General features: G+C 39.5%; 1 protein-coding gene across 1 annotated transcript in view; it reads right to left on the bottom strand.

Annotated features, from left to right (window-relative positions):
- PLG (plasminogen) overlaps positions 1 to 12,091 on the bottom strand; it is a 36,447-nt gene that overhangs the window by 5,475 nt on the left and 18,881 nt on the right. Inside the window, exons 10-15 of the mRNA XM_070932614.1 lie at positions 11,636 to 11,846; positions 10,490 to 10,632; positions 7,844 to 7,992; positions 5,322 to 5,415; positions 4,077 to 4,200; positions 1,356 to 1,433 (exon numbers count right to left, since the gene is read on the bottom strand). Of these exons, the coding sequence (XP_070788715.1) occupies positions 1,356 to 1,433; positions 4,077 to 4,200; positions 5,322 to 5,415; positions 7,844 to 7,992; positions 10,490 to 10,632; positions 11,636 to 11,846 (799 nt within the window). The remainder of the gene's footprint in view (positions 1 to 1,355; positions 1,434 to 4,076; positions 4,201 to 5,321; positions 5,416 to 7,843; positions 7,993 to 10,489; positions 10,633 to 11,635; positions 11,847 to 12,091) is intronic.

Raw genomic sequence — 12,091 nt, 5'->3', positions numbered from 1 at the left:
AATTATATTCACTTACTAACTGGCATTAATTGCTGTTAATCTACAATCTATACATCATTGGTTGGAGCTATTTGTTCTTTACAGAGAAACAAAGGAAGCTGAAACACCAAGCCAGACCACTATTCCATACTATACAGCTCACTATTACCACTATGCCACTTAGCAAGTGGTTTCCAAGGCTTTAGATGCAGGTCCTTGTCAACCCTGGACAGAAATGTCAATTAAGTACTGACGTTGGCAAGATCTTCTCATCCTGGAGCTACAGCCTTTGTCCATGTGCAATTACTCAGAGACAGTAGCTGAGAAACAGAAAATGTATGAGGGGTCCTTGGTGTCCTCTGAGTTTGTGGATGTTTTATTACCCAAACATCATCACTGCTAGTAAGGAGTGGGGTTTGCTCTCAGTTTATATTCTAGTGGCTTGCCCTGTCAGAGTTGGTGGGAGTGTTCTTGGAGCTTTTTTAGTTGGCTTGTTTACTGTTAGCAATAGTGATGAATATCTGTAGCTCGGGTGTAGGATAAAGGTGAAGGTTCGTTCTCTGAGCTTGTAGGTTGGTTTCCGAACATTTCATTACCTGTTTTTGTTTACTGTTTACATTTGTTACATTTTTGTTTACTGTTAGCTGGTTTGGCAATTCCTTGATTGGGGTATTGTTTATTTCTTGTTGATCTTTGTGTTAATCTATGCATATCTGGGTATTGACTGCTGGTGGGAAGGTGTTTTCGTCTTTTTGTTCTCTTTTTGGCTTGTTGATTGTCTCTTTTGCATAGTATATAGATATCTATGTTTGTGTCTATACGCCTATTCTAGTGAAAATACAGTCCAACCCCTTTGCCATCAGGTTCTTCTGGGAACCCAGTTGATAGGAATGCCAGGCCACAACAGAGATGTTTACAAACATCCCAAAGCCAGATCCAAACAAATCATACTATGGTTTGGAACAAACTGTAAACCAAGCCACAATCTGTGATCTATAAGGAGGCCTTGCTGTCAATTGGTCATGTCCAATGGAAAGCTTTCCAATTTTGTTAATAGTATATTTATTCTCAGAAATTACACATTGCTTTCTTTTGATTTCTGGTCCCAAATAGACACAGAAAGCTCTAACTCTTTGCTAACTGATGATCATCTGAATTTCTGCAGCCCAGATACAATACTGCATCCTGATGTTTTCTAGCTATAGAATGACTACAACTCCCAGAATTCCCAGGTTGTGAATTTTGCCAGTTGACATTTCAACCCATTACAATAGTGTTGGATTGGGCTCTTGTTCAAGGGAAGTTTTATTTTTATTTATCATATTTCAAAGTCCCTCACAAAGGGACTCTGGGCAGTGTACAAATAAAGGTTTTACCGGTCTAAACAGTGAGTTGCTGTCAGAACCCATTGTGGCTTTATTAAGGTGCCTCCACAAAAATGTAGATTGTTGTACCTGGAAAAAAAAAAGGAAAGAGAAGATTAGTTTTATAGTAAATAATTCACATAGAAATCAGAGGCGGTCCATTCATTTATTCAATCTCCTTATTTTCACGCATTACACAGAGCTAATACCAGCATCCATGAAATGGCTTAAATTTGCAACAGTTCACAGCAAACTGAATGGCACTTCTTTTCTTGCTGCTTTGAGACTAATAAATTCAGAGTCTGAAGCCCTATTTGCAAAGCAGAATCTTGTACTACCTTAAGTATTAGCAGATTTATTATGGCTTTGGGCTTTATGGCTCTATCATGCAAAGTTATATCTAAATTAACAACGTATTACAAGCAGATGCGAGACAGATGTAAACCATTAGGGAAAGCAACAATGGAATGCCAAAAAAGCACAGTTTCAGTAGTACAAGGTAAATGTTAAAAGGATAATAATTGCTCATGACACTGTTCTAAACAGGGACAGAGTTGGCTAGGATGGGAGATCACATGGAGATTTCACAGTTGTATTCTTGACTTGGGAGTTAAAAGCATTGGCAAAACACTTCCAGGTATTGCCACTGAAACATGGCTATAAAGTTTACAGGAGTCAAATGTCATTTGAGAGAGCCTTTACATGTATTATGATTGTTGTTGTTTCTCTTACTGTTATTCTGAACACACTGTATAGAGTGAGGTCCTTTCACCACTGCTGAACTGAAGTGCTTCTATCCACTGATCAATGACTTGGGAGAAAAACCATACCAGAATGAAAGTTGTAAGCAATCCTAGTCCTGTCTCTGCTGTTACTTCTATTGAAGTCAATATAACCAGCTGACTCTCTTACAGAAAGCTGAGTGACAAAGTAGAGGACATTTCATACCCTTTCAGACTACTTTGGGGCAGTATCACAATATGAGGAGAGATATTATTTCAATAAAGGTATAGTAACAGTAACTGTAACAGAGTTGGAAGGGACCTTGGAGGTCATCTAGTCCAACCCCCAGCTCACACAGGAAACCTATACTAGGGATTCGAACCGCCAACCTTTCTGATCGACAAGCTCAGCGTCTTAGCCACTGAGCCACCTAGAGAGCTGCCTAGGTGGCGTATAGTTAAGGGCAATAGTTAAGAGATGAAACCAACATCTTGAACCGGTGGCAGAAATGATGTTGCCGCTGCATATTTGTGCCATGGTTAGATGCAGCTGGGGAAAGATCCTGAGTGATTCAACATTGCACAATTAACTCCTCTCTTCCTCATCCAAAGTGATGTCTGGAGATAACTGTATCTACATGTCAGCCACATAAGAGAAGGCTCAGAGAAGGACGTTGGTGCTGCAAACATGGGAACATTTGGTACCAAGATTTAGTGAGAGGATAAAGGCTTTACTGCTTGTCTGGAAGCAAAATTCAAGTTAATTTCACCCATGTGGAATAATATATTCTGTCTGCCCTCAGTAACTAGGGTATACAGGTAGTCCTTATGATCTTAGACTTATGACCATAATTGAGCTGCAAGTCATGATGAGTATAAGGCAGGTCACCCCCTGATCTGATTTGACATTATTTGACATTCCTGGCTTACCCAGGTGTAGTTATTAAGTGGATGGAGCAAAAGAACTGCCTGCTGAAGCTCTCCCCTCCATGGGCAAAAGAGAACTGCAGTGCAGAGCTGGAGAAAAGAACCTGGATTTTCATCATTGAATTTCTTTGAGCTTCTCTTCTCCAGCTCAGTGCTGCAATTCCCCTTCTGCCTGCCAGAGAACTCTGCCCCAAGCGGACTGAAATCAATCCATCAATGAGGCTGAATGAAGAAGTCCCTTCATGACAGACCATTTTTAACCCAACCCCTTTGAGAGAAAACCCGCTGCTTGACGGTGAGACTCGGCCTCTCTGGCAAGCAGCATTTTTTGCTCTCAAGGAGACTGGCTGAAAAAGATCCATTTTGGAAACCCAGGCAGAAATCCAAGCTTAGATTTCAGGATGGACCATTTTCAGTCAGCCTCTTGGAACCAGCCAGGTGGCAACGGTGTGCGGCTTTCCCTGCCGACTTCCCTGATGACTTTCTGGGGAAACCAGCAGGGAAGACTATAAATGGTGATCACATGATCATGAGGCACTTGGCAATTTGTTGTAAGTATGAATGTTTGCCAAATGCATAGATTACAATTGTGTGACTGCAAGCTCAGGTGTACCTCAGAAATTCCTTTGTTCAGCACTGTTTTGAATGGTTGCTGAACAAATGGTCATTAAGTGACGGCAATTTGTATATAGGAACTAGCTTTGGCAAGGAAAGATGGGCTGCTATTTACAACTTTAGAAAAAAATTATCTGGTCAATAAGCAAGTTCATTGAAAAGTTTCAAATAAGGAAGGTACAAGCCCTGAACAATAAACAGAAGAACAAATGCAGAGTAAAAATAGTAAATCAAATAGAACAAAGGAGAAAATCACAATCCAAGCCCAGAATATAACAACAGAGATTTTTGCTTATTGGGTGGATGAGAAGTATAATAAATAATCTTATTTATTTATCTATATTTCACCTTTATTATCTTTATAAATAGCTTAAGGTAGCAAAAGTACCTAACATTCCTTCCTCCTCCTATTTTACCTACAACATCAGTATGTATGATATTTATATTATAAATATATTATATTTAATACCGAACGCGGAGACTGATCTGCCAGGGCCAAGAATGAGGATTTGAAACACAGCCACCAACAACTCTTCCAAAACATAGAAGCGGTGAATATTTGGCTTTTCCACATCCATCATCATCAGAATCAACTGAAATATGAATGGGAGACATGTAAGGTATGCACACTATAGCAAAGGTTCAATAATTATTTCCTTTAATGAGAAATCCTGAGAATTGCCTTTGTCTGTAGAGAAATAGGTCCAAAGGTTAAGAGTTATTAATTTTGTCAATAGCTAAGGCCTGAAATAGTTCAGTTGGGGTATCTTAAGAGAACCGTATGCACCATGTGTTTGTGTATGATGGGGTAAGAACAGGGAATTAGAGATGGCTGCTGTTATCAAAACAACTTATTTAGCTCAGCATGGAAAACTCTTTGGAATTTTTTGTGTAAACTACTGAAACATTTTGATTGTCATGGTACATCATAATCACAGACAGACAGTCAGGTGGATGGATGGATGATAGATTGATATAGTTGATAGATTAGATGATATATTTTAGATGATAGATAAATGATAGATAGACAGACAGACAGACAGGCAGAGATGAGAGAGAGAGAGATGGATGGATGAATGGATGGATGGATGGATAGATAGATAGATGGATAGATGGATAGATAGATAGATAGATAGATAGATAGATAGATAGATACAGTAGATGAGAGATGAGAGAGAAAGATGATATAAAACCTTTTAAATGAAATTGAGAAGTCAGCAATGGGAACCAGCAGTCTAACTACTGGCTGCACCCTTTATCTTCTTCAGTAATTAATCATTAAGAAAAACAAGCCTGTGTTTAGGCCATTAAGGCCAGTGGGGGAGCAACACAGAGTTCCCCCCTCAGTTATCCTGCTCTCAATTCTTTCACTGCAACATTCAACTCTACTTTTATTGAGTCTTAATGTCTTGTCGATTAAACAACGGAAGGGCAGAGGGACATCATTGTTGGGCAATGCTTAGGACATAACATCAATTGGCCTTAATCTGGACCACTCTTACATCTAAATTACTCCACCGAATGTGAGGAGAATAATTTTGGGCAAGGAGAGTAAATTATACAGTGAAAAGCAGACTAAGAGAAGATGATAAAAATTAAATAGTCATTGCCAGTTATGGTCATCCCATTGTGGCCACATCCATCATTATTTCTCACTAAACAAGGATTTCTCACCCCCTCCCCTAAATAATACACTTATTAATAGTGTACTTACGGCACTGCGGAACATCACAATATTCCCAGCCTGTATTTTTATCGGTTGTATAGCACCAAGGACCATTTGAATCACCATCAGGATTTCTGCAGTACTATAAAGAAATAAAATAATACCGTGTTTCCCTGAAAATAAGACCCAACCAGAAAATAAGCCCTAGCATGATTTTTTCAGGATGCTCGTAATGTAAGCCATACCCCCCAAAATAAGCCCCAGTTAAGATCATCAGACAGACAGACACATTTTGGACCATATTTCCCTGAAAATAAGACCTAACTGGAAAATAAGCCCTAATGTGTCTTTTGGAGCAAAAATTAATATAAGACCCAGTCTTATTTTCTGGGAAACATGGGTATTAATAAGATTGGACTAAATTTAGCTTCACTATTTACCAACAAAGATGATTAGGGGACTGGAGGCTAAAATATATGAAGAATGGTTGCAGGAACTGGGTATGTCTAGTTTAATGAAGAGAAGGACTAGGGGAGACATGATAGCAGTGTTCCAATATCTCAGGGGCTGCCACAAAGAAGAGGGAGTCAAACTATTCTTCAAAGCACCTGAGGGTAGAACAAGAAGCAATGGGTGGAAACTAATCAAGGAGAGAAGCAATTTAGAACTAAGGAGAAATTTCCTGACTGTTAGAACAATTAATCAGTGGAACAACTTGCCTGCAGAAGTTGTGAATGCTCCAACACTGGAAATTTTTAAGAAGATGTTGGATAACCATTTGTCTGAAATGGTGTAGGGTTTCCTGCCTGGACAGGAGGTTGGACTAGAAGACCTCCAAGGTCCCTTCCAACTCTGTTATTCTATTTTATTTTATTCTATTCTATTCTATTTTTAAAAATGCAGCCCAAGTAAATGTTGGAATAATAAAATGAATATAGTTATGGAAATATAAGGTGAAATATCCTGTTTCCCCCAAAATAAGACATCCCCTGATAATAAGCCCAATCGGGCTTTTGAGCACAAGGCAATAAGGCCAAACGTTTATTTCAGGGTTCAAAAAGATATAAGACAGGGTCTTATTTCCGGGGAAACACGGTAGTAGTCATTTATTTACCATATTTTTCGGACTCTAAGACACACCTGACTATAAGACGCACCTAAATTTAGAATAGGAAAACAACAAACAATAGGGAAAAAGCTGTTTTGGCCTACCTTTTTTGGGGCCTTTTCCAGTCTTTCTTCGGCCTGTTTCCAGGGCTTTTTTCAGCCCATTTTCAAGGCTTTTTGTGGCCCATTTTTGTGGCTTTTTTCAGCCTGTTTTTGAGGCTTTTGGGGCTGTTTTCAAGGCTTGGGGGAGGCATTCTTGAGGCTTTTTTGGCCTGTTTTCGAGGCTTTTGGGGGCCATTTTTGAGGCTTTTTTCAGCCCATTTTTTCTGAAAAAATGGGCTGAAAAAAGCTTCAAAAATGGTCAAAAAAAGCCTGAAAAAAAGCCTGAAAACAGGACATGCTGAGGCCCCCCCCCCAAAAAAAGGCTGGCAGGTGGGCAGGGCTTTGGCAATATTCAGTCTATAAGACGCACAGACATTTTTGCCCCCTTTTGGGTGACAAAAAAGTGCATCATATAGTCTGAAAAATACGGTATATATAGTACCAACATGATATTGACTTGGTCAGAAATCATGGTCTGCCATTCAAGAGTGAGCCTTTTTGCTACCTTCCATTTCTCCTGTCACAAATACAAATCTTTACACTTCTTTTAGTAGCCTTAACTATGATTAAGTAACCTCAATTGTGTCTGAGTCTTGCAGTGTCTCATTTTCAATTAGGTTATGCAAATAACCTAAGAGACTAAGAAGCTAGAAATCCAGTTTGGTCTAGTGGTTAAAGCACCAGGCTAGAAACCAGGAGCCTGAGAGTTCCACTCCCTCCTTAAGCATGAAAGTTGGCTGGATGACTTTGGGCCAGTCACTCTCTCTCAACCCAACCCACCTCACAGGGTTGTTGCAATAGGAAAAACAGGAGAAGGCAGGAGCATTAGCATTATGTTAGCCACTTGAATAATAATAAATGCAGGATTTTAAAAAATACACTGTAGTAACTGATTTCAATTTACTACTATAGTGTCATCTTTTCTAACACAACAAATTTTAGAGAAAGATATGGAATATTGATTGAGGAGAAGGGAAGGATAGAAAAAGAAGAAATCATGTCCAAGAGCAAGAGATATTGTCCGCTTATCAAGGCTGGTGGTATGTAGCAGATATTTTGCAATTGTATACAAGGTGCCTATTATTTTGGTGCTATCTTTGCTTTGTTTTGCCATACTCCTTCTACTTCTATTTACAAGTTTTTGTCTTTTGTGATTTTTCTCCAGCTCTTTCTCTTCTCTTCTCTTCTCTTCTCTTCTCTTCTCTTCTCTTCTCTTCTCTTCTCTTCTCTTCTCTTCTCTTCTCTTCTCTTCTCCTGTTTCCAGGTACTACTGTGTCCACTATTCAGACTTTTTTTTTTTTGTCTTTCTTATTGACAATTGTTAAATCAGGGGTCTGATTCTTGTGGTCAATGGTACTTACATTTTTCTCCAGTCCTGACCTTGGGTGAGTCTCTGGTGTGAAAGAAGTATGCTCATGGGGGACCTGTGCTTGCCATTCTTGGCAGGTCCTGCCATTCGCTGTGGTTGCAACATGTCCACGATAGTCTCTGCCACTGCCAACCCTACAGTCTTTAAAGAGAGAAAAGGATGAATTAGAACTTGCTATTACATAGGCTACAGGTTTATTTCAGCACAGGTTGAATAGCTATTTATGAGAATATAACCAATCTCATTGTACATATGTTGTGCACTGACAATAAAGATTTGAACTGAGAAATTCTGGGAGCTGCCATTGTATGTGGGAGAACAAGCCCGAGGGATAACAGTTATTAATTTTACTGGTAGCTGTGGTCTGAAATAAGAACATTTGGGATATCTGAAGAGAATACTGAGGGCAAATTTCTCATGTTGGCAAGAAGTGAAGCCCAGATTACTTCTGAAAGTTTTAATTTCTGATATTTTCTGGACTGTAGCACAAAGGGCATTAAAAACAATTCAACATCCATGTGGTAGCTGCTGAGTTTAAGGTGAAAGGGCCCAAATTTTCCAGGTCTATCTAATGGGTTTACAGGAATGAATAAAAATGTCTTTTTAGTTTTGCTCTGGTAGCTCTACGTTTCCTTGACAGAATCCTGGGTGGGACTTCAATATGAAACCCGAGCATCAATGTTATACATGACTCAAAAGACTGACCACCAAAGTCAATAAAACTTACATTCAAGTAAGTAGAAATAAGAATATAAACTGAAATTCGGTATTAATACACTGGATATAAATATATGTAACAATCCTGCTTACAAAAATGTTAATTATGGGCATACAAAAATAAGAAAAGGATTAGGAAGATGGAATTTAAATGTAAAGACAAATGTCAATGCAGAAAGTTGTAAAATTGTATATAAATGTTGTTAGTTTTGTATTTTAGCCTTTGATGTATGTGTACGTTCTTTTTTTCCTTTTTGTATTTCTTTTGTTATTGTGTTCTTGATTTTAAAAATGTAAAATACCTAATAAAAACATTTTTTTTAAAAAAAACTTACATTCAAGTAAGTAAATGTAGTAGTGAAATCTAAGTCTTCAGTCCCATATCCATTTGTCTTGAAATAAATCTCTCAAATGAGCTGATTTATCTAATTGTCACTGAAAATTCATTAGAAATAGAATATGACTTCTATTGAAGTATAGACAAAGAATAAAGAAAGTTTAGGAAGAGAAGGTTCATATTAAGAATAAAGTATGGAGAGCTCAAGGTACCAAACTCCTTAAAAAAAATCAAAATTAAATGAGAGGAGGGGAGAGGAGAGGCAGGAAAAAGAACCCACAGAATTCTAAGCGCTAATCATCTCCACCCCAGACCACTCCAACGATGCCCTTGATGTGATGTCTCGCTGCCTGGAGGCCGTGCGGGTCTGGATGGGGAGGAACAGGCTCAGACTCAACCCTTCCAAGACCGAGTGGTTGTGGCTTCCGGCGTCCCGATATAGTCAACAGGTGCCATCGCAGACTATTGGGGGTGAATCTTTGCCCCCCACAGAGAGGGCTCGCAATCTGGGTGTCCTCCTGGACATACGGCTGTCTTTAGAAGAGCATATGACAGCCGTGGCCAGGGGGGCCTTTTATCAGGTTCACCTGATTCGCCAGTTGCAGCCCTTTCTGGACCAGGACGCCCTGCGCACAGTCACTCACGCCCTTGTTACCTCCCGGTTGGACTATTGTAATGCTCTCTACACGGGGCTCCCCTTGAAGAGCACTCGGAGGCTCCAACTGGTCCAGAATGCGGCCGCGTGGGTGGTTATGGGTGCAACCCGTTGCGCCCACCTGACACCCCTCCTGCGCGAGCTGCACTGGCTCCCAGTGGTCTTCCGGGTGCAATTCAAGGTGTTGGTCACCACCTTTAAAGCGCTCCATGGCACAGGACCCGGGTACCTTCGAGACCGTCTTCTGCCACCGATAGCCTCCCACCGACCAGTCCGCTCCCACAGAGAGGGTCTCCTCAGGGTGCCATCGGCCAAGTCATGTCGGCTGGCGACACCCAGGGGAGGGCCTTCTCTGTGGGAGCCCCAGCCCTGTGGAATGAACTGCCCCCGGAAATTCGTAAGATTTCTGACCTCCGGGTATTTCGCTGCACACTAAAGACCCTGTTGTTCCGCCAGGCTGGGTTAGCAACATAATTTTAAATTGGATGTTTTAAATTTTTGGGGTTTTAAATTAAGCCAAATTTATTTAATATTTTTAAATTATTTTAAATTGATGTTGATTCTGTTTTTAAATAGGCTGTACACTGCCCTGAGTCCTTCAGGAGAAGGGCGGTATAGAAATAAATTATTATTATTATTATTATTATTATTATTATTATTATTATTATTATTATTATTATTATTATTATTATTATCGGCTCCTCTGCTCTTATGCACAAATTTTTCAGAAATAATTATCTGAAAAATGTATAGAACACAATAGAAAGAATAATGAACGTGGCTAATGGTCTCATTAAAACCTCATGGCTTGAGATGGAGTTATGTCCAGCCACTAGGTCACTCTTTTCTGCATTGAAAACAATGGTGTTCACAGGTTAAGAGTGGCTTTTGCCTGGTTGCTTATTCTAGGAGAAGAGGAGAAGTCATACCAATGTTTAGTGCCAATGACTGCGAAGTTTCCGGTGAACACTTCTGCAGATTGCAGTACTCCCACCTTGTCCCAGGATCAGTAGTATAACACCAGGGTGCTTTGTCACCATCTGGGTTTCGGCAATAGTTCCTTCTCAAGTCCCTATTAATAAATGCATAAAGTGGATTAAATCTTACGTTATAGAGCAGAGACGGGCAACTTGGTGATGGAAGTACATCATGAATATTTCTGGGTGAGAATATCCATAGACAAAGAGTGAATTATCAAGACCATACATTTAGAAGAGCATCTCTCATCATAGAACAATGTTCTACAAGTTCTGGTTGTTTGCCATCTAATACATATTTATATCTTTATAATAGTCATATTAAATATTTCTGTTAATTGACGAGGCAAAAAAAAATTCCTATCAAATTTTCAGATAAAACTGCCAACAAATCTACATGTTCTGATAAATGTGTGGCTTTCTCTTTGTCCCATATTGTTTTCTTCTTTCCTAAGTATTATGTAGTTATAAAAATATATAATACTATCTCAGTACCCTGCAGGTTTTATCACACCCATGTTTGTTGTTCAGTTGCTAAGTCATGTCCCACTCTTTGTGGCTCCATGGACCTTAACAAGCCAGCCCCCCATCCTCTACTATCTCCCCAGGCTTGTCCAAATTCATGTTCAGTGCATCAATGACACTATCTAGTCATCTCATCCTCTGCTGTCCCTTTCTTCTTTTGCCTTTAATCTTTCCAAACTCAGGGTCTTTTCCAATGAGTCCTTTCTTCTCATTTGGTGACCAAAGTATTTGAACTTTGTGTTTGATCACACCCATAAGAAGTCCCATTCTATCCAAAGTAAAGTGGAAGAACAATCAAGAGCAGTTCTTCCTCTTTGTAAATAGGGCTGGAGTATCTCTGAGGTGCTAGTTGCCCAAGTACATAGCATGATTGCTCATGGAAAGGACCTTTAATGGATCTCTCCACATGGAGATCAGCTACACACTGAAATCAATGTCATAAACTGGAGAGAGGAGAGACTGTTCACTGTTCGTTTTGTGTATGATCTGAATAAGGCTATTTTGTATCCAGGGGAATTTTGACATTTAATGGCCAGCGCACATAACAGATAATGAACACTTCAAGAAACCTACGCATCTGGGAATGCAGATGGTGTCTTAGCGTGACGATGGGGCCGCATAGAAATCCATGCTTGGCATTTCTTCCCTGTGGTAGTCACTGCAGTAGTACCCCGATAACTTGAGCCATTGTCATCATAGCAATCCTCAACCTGTTGAGGTACTTGTTGAGGTACCTGTTGAGGTACTTGGGGAGGTATTTGGGGAGGAGCAACAGGGACAGCAGCTACATTAAAGGAAAAAAAAGCAGAAATAAAAACAACTTGTCGGAAATCATAGTATCTTCTTTGTTGCCAAAGGCTTTATAATCAATCTTATCAATGTCCCATTCTTACATAATTGTATAGTAATAACAGTGCAACCCTTCCTATTTTTCTTTATTGATTGATGATTTTGGTGACAATATATTATTGATTTATTTGTTAATATAAAGTGCATTTTGTTTTACAAGTATGTAGTAGTTCCAAGCCA

This window comes from Pituophis catenifer, unplaced genomic scaffold (assembly GCF_029215685.1).
Source record: "Pituophis catenifer annectens isolate HBS135680 unplaced genomic scaffold, rPitCat1.0.hap2 SCAF_1, whole genome shotgun sequence".
In the NCBI taxonomy this organism is placed as follows: Eukaryota; Metazoa; Chordata; class Lepidosauria; order Squamata; family Colubridae; genus Pituophis; species Pituophis catenifer.
Note: the sequence above shows the minus strand (reverse complement) of the source record. Positions and strands in the feature narration are given on the sequence as shown.